This window comes from Sparus aurata, chromosome 18 (assembly GCF_900880675.1).
Source record: "Sparus aurata chromosome 18, fSpaAur1.1, whole genome shotgun sequence".
In the NCBI taxonomy this organism is placed as follows: Eukaryota; Metazoa; Chordata; class Actinopteri; order Spariformes; family Sparidae; genus Sparus; species Sparus aurata.
Window position 1 is genome coordinate 22,491,388 of NC_044204.1, and position 18,752 is coordinate 22,510,139.

Here is an 18,752-nt window from a genome sequence, read left to right on the forward strand (position 1 = left end):
AAAACTTAAAGTTTATGCTTTATGTGAAAATGTGCAATGCAAAAATACATTACTAGCACAGATATATAGAATCAGTGCCTTACATTTATTGTTGCAAAATCATGTGTCTCTTAAAAACGTAAATGCAGTGTGTAACTGTGCATCATGGTAAGGCAATTAATATTTAACAAGTCACAATCAGGGATCTTCAATCAGGTACTGAAGATGTTTGAACAGTTTCACTCCAGATGGTGTCAGTGATTTTAGTTTCACCTCAATTTTCAGAGGAAGTGTTTATCATTTATTTGGGAGCTGACTCATACAGCATTGAAATAAAAAGCACTCAACAATTTATCAAATAATATTTCATATTTTAGTTGCAAGTGAAACAGGTAACCTTAACCTTTATTATCAGGGCAAATCTGATTCGCCACGTAAGGGGTCAGTCGAAACTGGACGGCAAAAGAAAAGTTGTACTTGGCTTAAAGCGCCACCATGAGGACAACCAGTGTCATTTCCATAGCTGGAAATGTGTGTGGTGCCTGAAGTCAAAGCACAGGAAGACCAGCTTTGTGTCACATTTCTCTCAAACATTGTGGATTCCTGATCACACAGGGGCGTCATGCTGATGACAGATGGATGATAACTACTCGGGTGTATAAATGGAGAGTCCAAACAAGGGACAAAGGAGTCAAGGAGACGAGGCTGCTTAAGATATTACCTATACAATTGCTTTAAAAAAAAAACCTCAATTTTGCCTGCCAGGCTCACCTCTTAGCTCAGGCGGTGTCCTTGGCAACCGCACTGCTGTCAACCTACCAGAAATCATGACCAGGCTATAAAGTCTAATCTTGATGCAGATAATTTGATAAACAGTTATTGATTTAGTGAAAATTGTTTTACATTACGTGAGGAAGCAGAGCCTGAGGGCCTGAACTCAGGGCCAAAACTACGTAAGCTTTGCTATGGATTTCAATACGCAGCTCCGCCCCTTGACGCTGACGCAGCGTGTGTAGCCGTCGGTCACGTCGGCATGAGAAGAAGAAACAAAACAATTAAACGGAGCTGATTTTGATGATAACAGGGGGAGAAAACACACCTTCAGCACTCTTCATCATTGTTTTCCCAGGCAGCACGATGCTACGACGTGCCTGCTTCGCTGCTTGTAACATAGGGTGAATAGAAGAAGCTAGCTAGTTTGCTAGCTCAGTTTAGCCACATCTGACAGCTAACGTCAATAGCCTGTAGCTAACTTGTTACTTCCCTTTGAATAAGGTAAGAGTTTTTGCATTTATGCGGTGATTTAACATTCTGCACATTTTGTCTTAAAGATTTAGAGAAGAGTTTCGTTGACACCAAATCTGACTTTAAATGGATTATAAACTGTATTGTAAGTCTAGCAAGGAGCAGTCGACAGCTAACGTTTAACTTTAAACGTTTAAGTCGAGCCAACGTCAACTCATGATTATGAAGCTTTCAGCGAAGCTAGCTTACTGTTAGCTGCCTAAACCGTAGCTGAAATTTAATTCAAAAGTATGAGAATCTTACTAGATGGATACTGTAGATACTATTGTGACTATTTGTAAATCACAATACTTGATAGATTAAGAATCTGCCTTGCTTTAAAAGACAACAGAAGGCAGATTTGTATTATATTGACATACTTTGAGTTTTAATAGTGACTGAAATGCATTTGTTTTCTCCTAGTTTGATACTTGATTTAATCCTCAGAAAGAGTTGTGTTGTAGTCCATATGACTGAGATTGAGAACTGCTGTGAAATGAACAGGTGTCTGTATGTTACAGGAGAGTTTCGTCATGTGCATTGTTCATTCTTCCTTAAGTTGTTTTGTTCCCTGACAGTGCATCACGTAAGTGTTTGTGATTGTATTTGTAATGGAAATACCATAACATTTCAGGCTTTGTTTTGATGGCAATAGTAGTTTTTATAACCCAATAACTCCATCCAAGCCAGGAAACCTGGAAATGATAACCCTCCTCTGTGGTTATACATTTTTCACATTCTTGTTACGAAGCAGCATTGTGTTGCCCTTGTTTCTTTAATCAAGTGAAGTTGCCAGGAGCGGAAAATACTAGTTACAGTTTGTATAAATTGTTTTGACAGCTTTGGTTCAGCTCCAAGATTTGTCCTTTGTTTTTGTGAACCCTGTTTTGTTTTTTTTTTTATTTTTTTTTTGTTTTTTTGGATTAGCAGTATTGTGAAGTCTTTTGCCATCTCATTGTGACTTTGTGGATTGTAGGTTCAACACAGCTTTTGAGTAATACTCTTAGGTTTTTCCCAGATATTAGTACTGTGTTATTATTTCTCCAAGCTTGACTCATGATATGTTTTTAGTAGCCTTTTTTTAAATTCTATTTTCTGTTTTGAGAAAAGAGTCTACCTGTGTCTTTCATCACTTTCCCTGACTTTGAGGTTGTATGTTGTACAATAAATTCTGTCCTTCGTGTGTCCTTTTAGACGAAGCAATCATGACACAGAAAGTCAATCTGTGTACAGTCTCCCTTGGAGTGGAGGGTATGACTTGTGGCTCCTGCGTCCAGTCCATTGAGCAGCGCATCGGCTCTCTCCCTGGAGTCATACACATAAAGGTAAACGAAAGCTTTGCAAACGTATATGAACGGTGTATGTTCAGTGTCATTCAGAATGTTTTTCACATTGTGGTGCACAAAAAGGTACAATTTGCTTCTATAAATTTCTTTCATGGCACTTTCAGTTCACTTTCAAAAACAGGATCTGACAATACAACCACGAGTGCACTAGGATAGAGTAAAAGAACTTGGTGGAAAAGATATTAAAGATATTAATGACCTTATGTTCATTTTGTTCATTATTGGTCCCTGCCCATTTTAGGGGATAATGTGCTTTGATTAATCCCAGAGTCTTGCTCCCTCAGGACTAACTGGTCTGATTTACAGCCATGTTACATCAATGTAGCCATGAGAGAAAGCTAAAGTGCAATGGTTGTGGTCTGATCTTTTGTTTATTGGGTGTTTACCCCTCAGGCTATGGTTAAATAGGAAGATAATGTAATAGTATTTTCCAGATAGAGGTCTGCCCTTTGCGGGACTGTGACAGTAGGTCGATATGCTGTCTGTACTCGCAGGAAATGTCATTTGTGCTTAAGAGAATTTAGTTCCTGGTATATTTTAACTTAATCTTTAGGAGGAGTAAATTGATTTTTCTTGGTTCAACATTGCCTCTTTCCCTGCCCAACCCCAATCTCTCATTCTCAGAAAAAAAGGTTAATCCACGGCACACTCATTTACAACTTAAACCCCCACTGTGGTTTGAAAGTTATGGCTCAGTCAAGTGATCCCTTCAATGTGTCACATGTTTTCTTCTTGCTGAATAGGAAGAGCAAAGGGTCATCTTGCTGACAGACCTCGCTGTGGACTCATTTTACCAAATTTTTTCATGAAGTTGCATTGTTGTTGCACAATATGTCTGTACATGGAATTTGAAATCAAGGAAGTAGATCACATAGGGCAGAATTTTCTTTGTACAATATTCAGATGTATCAAATTGTGACAGCTCCACCATTTCAAGTTTTGAAATGAGCATTCTGACAAAAATATCACATTGAATCACTATAAACAAACCTAAGTGCTCAACATTATTGTTGGCTTACTTGAGAGCCTTCTATGGTTTTATAAAATGATTCTACTAATGCTTTTGTTAACCTGAAGAAAGAAAACAAATTGTTAAGCCTTTTATTTTGATAGAGTTTAGGGATCAACCGATTATCTGCCTGGCTCTCAGAATTTTCTGATTAACTAAATATGCTTTTGTTTTCCGAGTACTGATAAAATAAATACATTCAAACATGGTTGTTCAATACTTACTCTCTGGGTTGGTGTCAGACCTCAGATGCCCCCCTGAAGCATCAGTATCTGTATGTAGTCACTACTCTCACTACACTGTCCCACCATAAACAATACCTGATTGGTTAATTGTCATAAAGAATCGCCTATCAAAACTGAATAATCTGAATCTGTCACTAGTGATTAAAGTTATCGAATAAATGTAGTGGACTAAAAAGGTCAATATTTGCCTCCAACATACAATGTAATGGAAGTAAAAATAGTAGAAAAAGGAAATACTCTAGTGTATAAATACTCTCACTGTTGTTCTGAATTTGACTCTAAGATTTCAGTGTTTACTGCAAATGTGTATCTCTGGTCCAGATGTCAGTTATTGGTCTCCCTCTAATAATCGTATCAGTCCAGAAAAAAACAACATATCAGTTGATCCTTAAAAAAAGTTATTTGTCTGATTATTGTTATGGTAAAAGACTCAAGTCAAATGCACCCTGATTTCTTTCTCATTTAATAAATATACTCTGTTATATTTGTGTATATATCACATAACTTGTCTTTTATTGTGTAGGTGTCTTTAGAGCAGAAGATTGCCACAATCATATTTGACCACAGCCAGCAGAGCCCAGAGTCTCTTTCAGAGGCTGTCGAGGACATGGGCTTTGAATCAAGTCTATCAGAGTCAAGCACAGCCACACACGTCTCTACAGACACCCAGCTGATCCCCACTTCAGGCCTAACACCTGCAGCCCAACAGGAGGCTTTGGAGAAGTTATCCCAGATTCAAGGAGTGCTGGACGTCAGAGAGAGCCCTGCCCAGATGAGTCTCTCTGTCACATTTATTCCTTCCCTGACTTCTTCGCAGCAGCTGAGCGAGGTGATGGTTAGCTTAATGCCTCTGGACATCCCCACACTCAGCAGCCCCACTTATAAAGGCCCGAGCTTGTCCCCATCTCACACCGCAGGAGACGGGGTGTCGCTCCTGAAGTTGCGCATTGAAGGAATGACCTGTCACTCCTGCATTACCACTATTGAAGGGAAGATTGGAAAACTGAAAGGGATTGAAAAGATCAAAGGTGATGTCCATGAGCTTTTCTCAAGCTTGTAGTCACACATTACCATACTGTCATAACAAGTGTCATGTCATTGTGTATGTCAGACTCCTTGTATGTTCAGCACAGACAGATTGCGCAGTGGGATTTCACAGTGACTCATGAAATCCTTTTACTGGTATTATTTGTATGGAGTGACATGTAGACAGATAGGATTATAGTCTCTGAGTTAGCTGGATGCTGTATTCAACATACATTATTACAGAACAAATTTAACGGTTCCATATCACAAATGTTATATGCTAATGACACAGTTTTATGATTTAAAAAGAAAAGTCACAAAGGGCTTTACAAGGCTGCAAATCATAATAAATCAACTATAATGTTATTAGGATGTGTGCATAAATTTCGTGTATGGACATGAACAGCAATCTCTTTTAGTGAATTTTAGATGATATTTTTAATAAATATAACAAACTAAATAAATGCTTTCTTTCGAAGTCCTTTATGCTTTGAGTTTGTATGTTAACTCTGCAATGTCTTTGTTCTCAACAGTTGTTTTAGAGACTCAGGAAGCTACAATAGTGTACCTGCCTTACCTCATCACAGTGCAAACCATCATCGACCAGATTGCTGTGGCTGGCTTCAAGGCGTCTGTCAAGTCCAAGCCTCGGCCTCTGCAACTGTCTCCCAGTGAAATCGAACGTTTTGTTGATTCTCAAAAAGCAACCATTTCTTCACCATCAGAGACATCAGAGGAGTCCGAAATCTTCATTGATACAACACTTATCATGCTCAGGGTGAAAGGCATGCACTGCCGCTCATGTGTGGTCAACATCCAAGACAATATATCTAAGCTGCCTGGGGTCTCCTCTGTAGAGGTCTCTCTGGAGGAGGAGAAGGCCTCCATCTGCTACGATCCTCTGAAGGTTACAGTTACTCAGTTGCAGCAGGCAATTGAGGCACTGCCTCCAGGAAACTTCAAGACTCAATCCTGGGACTCTTCTGCCCCATTTAGTGCTGTTACCCCATCGGCCACACCTGCCTTACTGTCGCTTCGGCCTGCAGGAGCATCTCAGACCAAACCGGCTGCCTCACAGCCTTGTTTTATGCAGCCCCTGGCGTCTGAAGCCAATATTCACATTGAGGGCATGACATGCAACTCTTGTGTAGAGTCCATTGAAGGCATGATCTCTCAGAGGAAGGGGGTAATGTCTGCTCATGTTTCTCTTGCCGATCACAAGGGGATGTTTGAGTATGATCCCCTTCTGACTTCACCAGAAGAGCTGAGGGAGGCCATAGAAGACATGGGTTTTGATGCCTTCCTACCCGGTGAGTGGATATAGGGTGTGGTTGTTGAGTTGGCTTATTCATTTATTTATATTTACTCTGGTGTTTTGACTTTTGCCCGCCGAAAGTATGAAGCTTAAGATGGTTGCCCCTGGATGTTTCTAAGCCAGTGGGGGATGCCTTTCTAAGATTATAATTTGTTGTCCACAGGGACCAATTCTTTGCTGCCTGAACCAGATCGCAGTCTCTCCAAGTCTTCGAGTCTGGCACCTGTGACAAAACTTAAGGAGCTGGATAGTGAACTGCACAGGGAAACCCCCCAGGGATGCAACGGAGAGATGCACTCCAAATGCTACATCCAGATCGGAGGGATGACCTGTGCTTCCTGTGTGGCAAACATTGAACGGAACCTCAAGAATGAAACTGGTCTGTAAAAACACAGAAATATTGAAATGATTCAGGTCATTGCTTTGAGAAAGAGCTAAAGGGATTATCTTTAATGTTGTGCAGGTATCTACTCTGTTCTGGTAGCACTAATGGCCAGTAAAGCAGAGGTGCGTTACAACCCTGAGCTCATCGACCCTGGTAAGATAGCTGAGTGTGTGAAAGAGCTGGGCTTCACCGCCTCCGTCATGGAAAACTATGAAGGTTCAGATGGAAACCTGGAACTAGTGGTGAGTCAACATAAGGTTGTATTGACATTTTTTTATGTTCTGTTAAGAAGAGAAAGTCATTTATTTCAACAATATAAAATCTGTAAATGAACACCAGTTGGGAACAAGTTTGAATGTACAAGGCCTCCTTTTCAGTAGATGAAATGACTCATGTCTGTTCTTCACCTCACTTCATACCCTCTTTAATATATTTTTTTGCCTGCCCCTCTTCACCTTCTTTCAGGTCAGGGGAATGACATGTGCCTCTTGTGTTCACAAAATTGAATCCAGCCTCATGAGAGAAAAGGGGATTATATATGCCTCTGTTGCCTTGGCAACCAACAAAGCACACATTAAGTTTGACTCTGAAATTATAGGGCCGCGAGACATCATCAAGCTGATCGAGGTATAATTCCTTCTGTTTGTTATTTATGCATTTGTTGAGTTTTATTTATAGCAATATTCATTTCTTGCATGTTGTTCATGCAAGCCAAAAAAATTGGGACATTTTTAATATGTTTCTGTATAAAGATCATGATAACAAGTGTATGAAGTTTGATCAGCAGATGTTTTTTTTTTGTTTTTTTTTTTAGAATCTGGGATTTGAAGCATCTTTGGTGAAAAGAGACCGCACTGCCAGTCACTTGGACCACAGCAAAGAGATACGGCAGTAAGTAGCAAGAGCCCAATTTAAGCTTGTTTTTTATCCATATCTTAAACTTTGTTTATGTGGCAAGTGTGTTGTCTGATGTAGCTTAAAGCCCAATAGAACAGTGTTGGGATGATTTATTTTTGTAGGTCGTTTTGTTCTAGACTACAGACTACATTGCAGTTGCATGACTTTAACGTCACCACCACTAAGCATCTTACTACATAACTGCTATACACACTTTCTTTAAATTGATCAATCACAAGTTGTAGAGTTAAAGTGAGAATAGTTTGCAACTAAGATCTGCCTGTAAAGTCTTTAAGACAAAGCGCTTTATAATTGAATTGTGGGATATTTAATTATGTATTTTATGTCATAGAACAAAACTTGTTAATGTCTTATGTCATGCATTTAATCAAAAAACCCATAGACTCTCATGATACAAGGGAACAGAAAGTGAAAAAACGCTAACCAATTTCCTGGTTTATGGACTCATTATTACGCCACTCCATTATACCAGATATTTTAGTTAATGATGACCTAACAGTTTGTCTAATTTTTTCCCAGAAGCAGTTCTGTTTTTAGTTTTAGCAGCTGCTAGAAAAGCATGGTCAGAGGTTAAATTTTCCCCACATAATGTTACTCAATAGATTCTGCGATTACAACAGCAACTTCCTCTAGATCTCCATCTTGCTTTGGACCATTAGTGCCAGGGAAAAAGAAGCCTCGTTAATGTCTATGGAGACTAGAGCTGCAATTTAAGATTACTTTATTTCTTGAATAATCTGCTTATTTTCACAATTGGTGGTTTATTGTTCTGTAACATGTCAAAAAATTGTGAAGATTGTTCTTGACAATTTCCCAGAGCCCAAAACAATGTCTTAAAATTGCCTTTTTTCTCAAACCAACTGTCAAAAAACATTTGCAAAGAGAAGCAGCAGATCTTTATATTGAAGAAGCTCAGATATTTCAGTTCTCTTAAAGATTAGTTGAAATGAGAATTTAACTAAAGTTTTCTCAGGATTTCCAGGATATCAATTTAAAGAACTCTAATTTGGGGATAATGTATTGAAAAGTATATATGAAGTTGCAAGGCATGCTGGCACGAATGTGTAAATGTGATTTATGCAAGTTTGGTCAGCAAGAGAGCATGCAGTATAAGTGGCATTTGTGGTATTTTGAGGCAGTGATGAAGAATCTCCACATACATTTGTTCTGAAAGGAGATTTAAAACCTTGGACCAAATTAAATGTATCAATTTCTAACACACACCTTTCTCCGCTCTCTCAGGTGGAGGAAATCTTTCCTGGTGAGCTTGATTTTCTGCGTGCCTGTGATGGGCATGATGACCTACATGATTATCATGGACCACCAAATGAGTGTTTCACATCAACACAACGCCACAGTGGAGGACCGCAACCAGTACCACTCCACCATGTTTCTGGAGAGACAGCTGCTCCCAGGCCTCTCCATCATGAACCTCCTGTCCTTCCTCTTTTGTGTGCCTGTACAGGTAAATCAGAGGGATTAACTGTACTTCTATGAGGCATGTCGTAGAAGTTATTGCAGCAACAAAGTCTGGACTAAATGTTTGTGGTTTAGTAAACACAAGCTTCTCTGTGTTCCTCCCTTTAGTTTATTGGAGGTCGCTACTTCTACATTCAAGCCTACAAAGCGCTCAAACACCGATCTGCCAACATGGATGTGCTAATCGTTCTGGCAACCTCCATAGCCTTCACCTACTCACTGATTGTCCTGATAGTGGCCATGGTGGAGAAGGCAAAAGTCAACCCCATCACCTTCTTCGATACACCGCCGATGCTCTTTGTCTTCATCTCCTTGGGACGCTGGCTGGAGCAGATAGCCAAGGTTTGTCTTAATATCTTTGTTGATATGTATGACATTGAATGTACATTTTTGACATATTGAAATGCAGGACCTCAACTGAATTTATAAGTCACTTGTAAATAATTTTATGTGCTGCATTCTTCCATCCAGAGCAAGACATCTGAGGCTTTGTCCAAGCTGATGTCTCTACAAGCAACAGAGGCCACAGTGGTCACTCTTGGCAGCGACAAGTCTATTCTCAGGTATTCTTTGGTTCTTTTCGTACGTACCATTTATTTACAAAAACCTTTCATATCTTTAGTTGGATTTAGATTACAGCATATCTTAATGTTTGCAGTTGAAATGTCAGTAGAACAGTCTGACATGGCATAGCAAAGACTGCCGAACAAACTGTGAGTCATTCTCCACAGTAAGAACAGCATGAATATATTTATATTTGTATATTTATATCCCTAAAATATCATCGTTTGAGTATTTCCTAGTGTGTCTGTTTTTTGTCCACTACTTTGAATTTTGCTTGTAGATTTTAGAAATCCTGCTGAGAGAAATCTGCCTTAGTTAAATTGTGCATATTTATATTGAAAATATTTATTTAAAGCAATAGTGTAGTATTAGTCTAGGATTGTATTTGCCCTTTGCTATATAAAACATTTACATTGTTTGACATTTCTGTGTTTTCCAGCGAGGAGCAGGTCGATGTTGAGTTGGTGCAGAGGGGCGATGTAGTTAAAGTCGTTCCTGGAGGGAAGTTTCCAGTAGATGGGAGGGTCATCGAGGGGCACTCCATGGCCGACGAGTCTCTCATCACAGGTTTGTCATCAGTTGGTACTGAAAAAGGGCTTGATAATTAGGATTGGTGGCAATAATATGCTTAAGTTGGTAGTTGTAGGGGATCTAATTATCTAAATAGTTGATATCAATCGATACTCAAAATAAACTTCAAACACACTTTTTGCATTTCATGTAATATTATTCGTTGTTGAAATCATCAGTTTCATGTGCCCTGTATTTAGTTATCTTCAATTAACTACAGAAATTATTAACTTTCATTTATCACAGCAGTATTCAATCAGAAAACGGTGTTAAAATATCAAAAGATCACTTGTCAGAGTCAGGTTACCATTGGTCATTTTTTGAGTTGTGTTTTCTGCCAAAACATCAGTATTTGCTCCTGTTTCTGCTCCTATTTTCTGCTGCTGACCAGCTGTTGCTTTGTGACTACAGGTGAGGCCATGCCAGTGACGAAGAAGCTCGGCAGCTCTGTGATCGCAGGCTCCATTAACCAGAATGGCTCTCTGCTTGTCAGTGCTACACATGTTGGCATGGACACCACGCTGTCTCAGATTGTCAAACTCGTGGAGGAGGCTCAGACTTCAAAGGTGAAGCATGTGGTTTGAGATCTGCACTGCGTCTACCTGCTTTCACAGTTGTTAAGTTTTTTTAATTTCTGACATTTACATTTTAGGCTCCCATCCAGCAGTATGCAGATAAGATCAGTGGCTACTTTGTGCCTTTCATCGTTGGCATATCCCTCCTTACGCTGATCGCCTGGATCATCATCGGGTTTTTAGACTTCTCTCTGGTGCAGATGTATTTTCCTGTGAGTCTTCTATTAAATCTTGATATCTGACTGTACCAAGCTCCTCAGAGCAACATCAGTAAATTTCAGTTTTTACTACTTTATCACTGTATTATCAGGGATCATAGTATACTGTAGTTCTGTATCACTATTTAATTTAACCTTTTTTTCATCTGTGAGTTTGAATGTAATTGTAATAAATTTAAAGCTACATTTCTCCCTCACAGGGTTACAACAAGAGCATTTCCAGGGCAGAGGCAGTGATTCGCTTCGCCTTCCAGGCCTCCATAACAGTGTTATGCATCGCCTGTCCTTGTTCCCTTGGCCTGGCAACCCCGACAGCTGTCATGGTGGGCACAGGGGTTGGAGCCCAAAATGGCATCCTGATAAAGGGAGGAGAGCCACTCGAGATGGCACATAAGGTGTGTTAATGATGAGACAACCTCACCCTCATGTAGTCAGCCAACTACGTAACAGACCAACTGTCAATTTGAACACAAATTAAATGTTTCTGGGTCACACAGTAGTCCAGGAATTAGTCTGACTAAATAGTGTAAGAACATAAAAAATTCAACCTGATAGTATTTATTTTGGATTCCTACTATGTCTTCTTTTATGAGCAGGTCCAGTCGGTGGTGTTTGATAAGACTGGGACCATCACATATGGTGCTCCAAAAGTAATCCAACTCAAGATAGTTGTGGAAGGAAACAAGATGCCTCGTTCTCGACTGCTGGCCATCGTGGGTACAGCTGAGAACAACAGTGAACACCCTCTGGGAGCAGCTATCACCAAATACTGCAAACAGGTTGGTCTGCTACCTCAAATTTCCTGCTCTCAGATCTGTTGTCCACCATTTGATCTAGATGAACATTAAGCATCTATTGTTGTCTGTGTGCAGGAGCTAGGCACAGAGTCTCTTGGCTCATGCACAGACTTTCAAGCGGTGCCGGGCTGCGGCATCCGATGTCAAGTCAGCAACACAGAGACGCTGCTGAAACAGGTGGACAGTGACAGTGAGGATAACAACCAGCGCAACAGCGTCCTCGTACAGATCAGTGACACCCGGATGTCCACCAGCTCCCATCCACTCATCATGGACCCACAGCCACTAAGTATATCTGAAATGCAGTCCTAGTAATTTATTGTAGTAGTGGATTCAACAGAAATGCTAAAATATTTTATAAATATGTTTTATAACACAATAAACTTCAGGTCAGTTTACATTGGATGAAATACAGCAGTTGACACAGAATAGTATACTCTCATTCATAGTCACTTCTATAAGAAGAAGAAGAAGAAGAATATTTAGGTCGCATATCATACAATGTACATCATGGTGAAATTGGTACTCACCACCACTCACAGTAGTGGGCAGCGGTCATGCCTGGGGACCAACTCCAGATTTGAGCCAGTGCCTTGGTCAAGTGAACTTACTAGGTAAATAATTTAATGTACATGATTTGATGGTGGGGGAAACCAGAGTACCAGGAGGAAACCTACACAGGAATGGGGAGAACATGCAATATCCTCAGAGAGGCCCTGCTCCAGTCCGATTTGAACCGTACAGTGTTTTACAACTACATTTACAGTAGTTTCAGTTGTTAGACTCACTGTTGCCACATGTCCACATAAAAGGAATTTGACTTTGGTTAGCATAGACATCGGTCTACACAGAAATGTGCAAATAGAGTAGGTGTATATACAGTGCATTGAAAACACCAATGGCAACAACATTAAAAGTATACTTCTCCCTTTTCTTTCTGTAATCCTAAATCAATGTCATAGGCCAGGCTTTGCTCAGCTTTCACGCTGACGCATTCCAAAGTGGGTTAACCCTTCCTCCTGACCAGGAACAATGAGGATTTTCTGTGGCTTTCCCCTGAAAGTCAACTGAACTCATGGCTAAAAGTTACTAGTGAAGTAAACAGAGTAGTCACACAACATGCTGGAATTGGCTACGTATTCCAATAGACATCTAGCCCAGGGCTACTAGAAAATGCAGTGGAAATCGTATAGCCCTGGGCTTAGGTCAAACCTGGGTTAACCATTTGTGTGTGAAAAGGGAGTTAAGTTATCCAAGGGTCAAACCTTAGCAGCTTTAGATATGTATTGTGAAAAGCCCTTAGGAGCTGTTTAAAATAATATATTCATTGTTTCAGAGTGGAAGACTTGTTAAAAAGTCAGGGTCAAATTAGATTTCTTTGTAAATATTTGTCTGTGATATTCAGTTCCTATAATGCATTTCTTGAGTTAGAGACAAAGACGAGTAAACTCAATATGAGTGTATATATAGTCACACCTGCTTGAACATTGTCACAGAAAGGCCTGAAGATGTTAGAAGACCAAAAGATGTGAGTGTTTTCTTGCTGTTGTCTGACCAAATTGATCTCTGTGTGTAGGCCTTGTCCAGTCAGCAAACTACGTCGTCCTGATTGGCAACAGAGAGTGGATGAGGAGGAATTGCCTGCAGGTCAGACCAGATATAGATGAGGCCATGACAGACCATGAGCGCAGAGGACGCACTGCCGTCCTGGTAGCAGTAGATGGTGAGTAATCCTGTTTGACAGGAAATTTGACCCTTCATTTTTTTTTTTTTTTCCATCATATCCTGTTTAACTCATGTAGAGAAAGTACTTAAACGCACCTATTCTTAATGTTACCCATTTTAATTTGTGCATAGATGTGCTGTGTGCGATGATAGCCATCGCAGACACCGTGAAACCGGAGGCTGAGCTGGCAGTTCACACTCTGACTAACATGGGTCTGGAGGTTGTGCTGATGACCGGAGACAACAACAAGACAGCTCGAGCCATTGCTGCTCAGGTATTAGGAGTGCAGATTTAGAGCTAACAAAGAACAGTTATTGTTGTAAAATCTTTGACTCAGTTGCTGGATATTGTCAATGTTGTGATATTTTTAAATGAAAATCTGTGCTTTCATACAAATTTGGTACATACAACATATGATAGAGTGATATAGTTTGAGAAAAAACGTATTCCTGAAATATATATTTAAAAAAAAATATATATATATCTATAACCATATTGCAGAGGGTGTTTTTATTTTTGGGAATTGTGTTTTTTGTGTGTCTGAGCCTGTCGGTCTGTACCACAGGTGGGTATCAGGAAGGTGTTTGCGGAGGTGCTGCCCTCCCACAAGGTAGCCAAAGTGGAGCAGCTGCAGCAGGCGGGAAAGAGAGTCGCCATGGTGGGAGACGGTGTCAACGACTCACCCGCCCTGGCCATGGCTGACGTGGGCATTGCCATAGGAACTGGGACGGATGTGGCCATAGAAGCAGCAGATGTGGTGTTGATCAGGGTGAGAGCTTGAGTTTAAAAGCCTGATTTGAATTCATGACTCTCTTAAACAGATTAGCTGTTCCCTGACATGAAAACATGATATTCTCTGCAGTGTAGAGACAGTGTAGAGGCAGTGTCACATTACACAGTATGTACATTATGGCCATGACACAGACGTATAGCAAGACAACAATAATATGTCACAATATCTGTATAACTGAAGAGCAAAACATACATTTCCATTATAGAAGTAATGTGTTTGGGTTGAGCGACCAGCCACTGTCAGCCAAACAACCAGAGATGGCTGATGTATCTGCACACCCTGTAGTTTCAGCTGGGAGATGTGCGTGAGCAGAGAGATGACTACATTATAAGTCTAATGAATCAACAGAATTAACTCACAAACTGTCAAGAAAGGAACTATTCTTTAAATCTTAAATTTCTTTAACCTATTTTCTCTGTAGTAGATAACTAGAACTATCCCCCTCAAAATTCACGTTTCTTTTTTCAACTTCTTTTTTTTCCACTGTTCCAACAATCACCAACTTCAAAATAAACCCTTAATTCAACATGATAGATGTGGAAATACTCTGGCTCTTCATGCTTCCTCTCTGCCTTTGCTGGCCTCTTTGTGCCCCTGGGTCAGCATGCTGAACGATAGCCTGTCGCTGTGCAGCGGCTCTCAATCCAGACCATTAAAACAGCAAAATAAAATGACAAAAATCACCCGAAAGATGGCCCAGAAAAACCAACCGGCAATGGACTCTATGAATGGACTCTTATTATATGTATTCCCTGCACTTTATATTCAGTTTGTTCTTGTTTCATTTTAGTTGTCAAATAAGTAATATGAAACGCATGACAATCTTTATATTGATAAAACTTGTTTTTACCACTGTTTTCAAATGTTGGCCTATAAAACCTGAGTAATACTGTTGCCTTATTCTCTCAAGTGTTAACTTTCTGCTTGGAACGCTTTTTTTGATGATATTTCGCAAACTTGATCTGATATTTTTTCATTTCTTTCACTTGCCTTTTTTTCTCTTGTATCTGCAGAATGACCTCCTGGATGTGGTCGGCAGCATTGACCTCTCTAAAAAGACGGTCAAGAGGATCAGGATCAACTTTGTATTTGCGCTCATCTACAACCTGGTTGGCATTCCTATAGCTGCTGGTGGGTGTCTGCAGAAGGTTTATTTAAATGATGTCACCATATGGACAGTGATCATTATAGTAATCTTAAGCACAGCAGTAATATGAGGCGTGTGTGTCCACAGGTGTATTCCTTCCTGTGGGTCTGGTGTTGCAGCCGTGGATGGGCTCTGCTGCGATGGCGCTGTCCTCTGTCTCTGTGGTTCTGTCCTCCCTTTTACTCAAATGGTAATGAGATATTTGATGCTTTATTGAGGCCTTTTCATCCGTGTGCTTTGTTTTTCTCCCTTTTAAGTATATTTGCCTTAAATCTCTCTCTACCATCCTGTGTCTTTGTTTAGTTACACAAAGCCCACTGCTGAGAAATTGGAGGCCAGACTGGGTAACAACAGGCGGCAAGGCAGCCTCTCCGATGTCAGCGTCCACATTGGCATGGGCGAGATGCGTCGTCCCTCCCCCAAACTCAGCCTCCTAGACCGTATTGTCAACTACAGCCGTGCCTCAATCAACTCCCTGCGCTCCGACAAGCACTCGCTCAACAGCTTGGTGCTCAGTGAGCCTGACAAACACTCGCTGCTGGTGGGGGAGTCGCTGTGTGAAGAGGAGTTTTGCTGAATACGTAAGGTTCACGTGGTCCAGCAACAACTTTTGACAGTAACTGCGTTTATTGAAGGCTGGGCCGTGCTAAGCTGAAAGGTTAACCCTTTGAGTAATGGCCCATCCATCTGCTGTAGGTGCCTCGGGGCAGCACTGTCGACTTGAAGAAAGCTCACATGGTCCTTCTTTTCTTTTAGCTCAGCCAGCTGATCACATGCACTTGAGAGCACGCTGGGATGATTTCCTCTCTTTTCAGTTACAGACCATCTTTTGTTGAGGTCACTGCCCTTGGGCACACTCTTTGGCCTACCCTGTGATCCTCTGTGTGCCGGGGCATGAAGCATTTTCAGAGCCTTGAAGTAGGTGTCCACATCCAGGAAGCAGAGTGACGATCAGATCTCTGCCACTGTGGTCATTCGCCAGTACAATCTTTAACATCTATCCAAAGACATTCTAACAGTGTTGCCCCTCATAAACGTGGACACTACAGAGTTATATTTAAACTGATTTTCCTGAAATGGAAAATTTTAATAACACTGTTGTATAATTATATTCCAGAGTATTTATATTACCCTTATTTATCTCATTTTTGATTATATCTAGTGTGAAAAATGAAGTTGTAGAATTGAAATCCAAATTACTGAGCAAGGTGAGGCATAAAAACTCTCACTCAAGTTGTTGAACTTGTGGCAAACTGATTTTTGTGCAGAGAGTTGTAAATGTTGGTGTTACATAAGTGCCAATCGAAATGCCACCTTGGCATAGTCCAACACATTCCAAAGATAGCACTGTACAAACGTTACCTTGGACTTCATGTGCACCAAGTGTGAACACAGAGAAGGTCAACGACTCAAAGCAGAAACCTGAAGAAGGTCGATTGTGAAAGGAGACGCCAACTATGGACTATAGTTGTGTTGACCATCTGCCTCTTTTTTTCATGATACAAGTCAGTCAATGAATGTGAACGTTACTCGCTGTTAAATATAATCAGAAGCTGTTACATGGATGACCTTGCCTGTTGTCCAGAGAAGAAGAATGCTGTGATGCAATCTATGAAAGGCCAAATTGTAAAGGCATTAATGTTTGTGTCTCTGTCATTGCACCAAGCAAGATGTTGTTACCGCTTATCAGAATTTCATTCAGTGATACAACTCTGTCAATTTCTCTGCTTTTTCATATGCCTCACACTGTTGCACTTGATCAAAGAAACATCTTTAAACCCCAGGGAGCGGAGAACGCAGCAGGATCAACAGCTGTTTCCCAGCAGTTGTGATGATGCTGATGAATTAAGTAGCTTGTGTCATTGGGATTAAATTGTTGTAAATAACATCCTGCAGCTCCATTTAAACTGTCGATGCTTTACTTTCCGTCTTTGGAAATTATTACAAAGATAATTTTTGCATAACTATACGCTGTGTCAAACCAGGAGACGATCACTACAGTCCAGCTACTCTTTGAAGTTTTCCGAAGCTTTCTGGCATTTCTTTCTGATGATGAAAAGAGCTTTCGCTTAGTACTGCCCTGTTCCCATGATGCATTATGTTGTGTAGCCATCGCAGCTTGCTGAGTGCAATTATGCCAACCTCCTGTTTTTTGTGTACTGCTTTGTAAAGACGTCCATAGGGGTTCAGATCTGTGTGCAGCCAAATGAAGAAAGTCCATGTTTGCAGTCTTTGATAGTTCTACTGAACATTATGTGCCTTGGAATAAAATGCCTTTGTAACTTCACCCGACTGTGTCCGGTTTTAACCAGAAGATGGCGCTGTGTAGCCATCAGCTGCACTGAAACAGATTGAACAGCAGACACAAGATTTCATCAACTTTATTTCATCCAGTTAGCCTAAACATCACATCACCCCAGTGTACTGCAAAACAATCAAATACAATTTTTGCTCATAGTATTCTTTTTTTTAATATAAAATATTCATTGTAATTAATGCAAACATTAAATGACTTATTCCTCGAGTTGATTTGTATCGCTTTGGCTGTAGTGACATTGGATTTGGTAGATTTGAACTTATTTATTAGGGAGTTGATTTCATTTGTTAGTTCTTATTAGATACAGTCAGAGGTTCAGGGAAATATAATCACAGATAATGTCTACCAAAGGGCAAGTTTAGTACTTCTCATCTTTTCTCACTCCCTCACTGAAAAGCGTTATGAACAGGAAACTGAACGGATTTGACAAGTTCAAATAAAAACTGTGCAGCATTCGAATACAACATTGTGCTTTTCTGGACTAACACACCGCAAACAGCTGTAAGTGGGAAATGCTACATTCAGTTACCTCGAACACTAGAAGAACAAACTTCACTTCAGACCTGCTAGGGAACGGTTCCAACTCCAACAAATCTCTCCGTAAACACAGACGATCTAAAATAAAGTTACTTATACAGCAATATATGTAAGTAGATTTACAGTATATTAAACATTAAAACACCATACAGAAATTACACCATGGTGAGCAAAAAGATGCAATGAAATCAAATCAAGTTTCACAAGCATTAACGATGTATTTAAATTTCGAATGTAAACATGATTGAACACACACTGGCCCTTAAAAAAAACCTTCTTTTAAGTTTACATTTGCTAAATACAACTTGAGTTAATCTTTTTCACTCTCGTCTCCGATTCGAAAAAATCTGGCATGTTGCTGTACAGTCTCTCCAATGCCATATTGGACTTCACACAGTTAAATGCAGTCTCTGTAAATGTGGCGCACAGATGCCATCAACTTGCACAACAACACGGCCATCCTCTGGATGGATGCCACATGGTGTCGGGGCCACACAACACAGTTTACACCGACTGTGTCCA

At 40.3% G+C, this 18,752-nt stretch overlaps 1 protein-coding gene across 3 annotated transcripts; it reads left to right on the plus strand.

Moving 5' to 3' along the window:
- The first annotated feature begins 951 nt into the window (after positions 1 to 951).
- On the plus strand, positions 952 to 17,663 carry atp7a (ATPase copper transporting alpha). Of its 3 annotated transcripts, XM_030397403.1 has the most exons (24): positions 952 to 1,254; positions 1,785 to 1,849; positions 2,458 to 2,588; positions 4,387 to 4,891; positions 5,423 to 6,199; positions 6,368 to 6,583; positions 6,668 to 6,831; positions 7,055 to 7,216; positions 7,404 to 7,480; positions 8,750 to 8,972; positions 9,095 to 9,328; positions 9,458 to 9,549; positions 9,990 to 10,117; positions 10,532 to 10,686; positions 10,773 to 10,907; positions 11,114 to 11,308; positions 11,510 to 11,692; positions 11,786 to 11,999; positions 13,287 to 13,433; positions 13,568 to 13,710; positions 14,002 to 14,205; positions 15,243 to 15,360; positions 15,464 to 15,566; positions 15,680 to 15,953. In XM_030397403.1, the coding sequence occupies exons 3-24, from the start codon at positions 2,469 to 2,471 to the stop codon at positions 15,951 to 15,953; spliced, it is 4,569 nt and encodes a 1,522-aa protein (XP_030253263.1). In that variant the 5' UTR covers positions 952 to 1,254; positions 1,785 to 1,849; positions 2,458 to 2,468. The 3 variants fall into 3 exon arrangements, with proteins under 3 accessions (XP_030253263.1, XP_030253260.1, XP_030253261.1); XM_030397400.1 differs by having other exon boundaries at positions 1,785 to 2,588; positions 15,680 to 17,663; XM_030397401.1 differs by lacking the exon at positions 1,785 to 1,849 and having other exon boundaries at positions 977 to 1,254; positions 15,680 to 16,547.
- The last annotated feature ends 1,089 nt before the right edge of the window (positions 17,664 to 18,752 follow it).

What these genes read in the sequence shown, in the direction of transcription:
- atp7a (XM_030397400.1), top strand. Translation starts at nt 2,418, where the DNA reads ATGTTGTACAATAAATTCTGTCCTTCGTGTGTCCTTTTAGACGAAGCA. An exon ending in AGGGATTGAAAAGATCAAAG is followed by an intron (nt 4,892 to 5,422) that starts GTGATGTCCATG and finishes TGTTCTCAACAG; the next exon opens with TTGTTTTAGAGACTCAGGAA. An exon ending in CTCGAGCCATTGCTGCTCAG is followed by an intron (nt 13,711 to 14,001) that starts GTATTAGGAGTG and finishes TCTGTACCACAG; the next exon opens with GTGGGTATCAGGAAGGTGTT.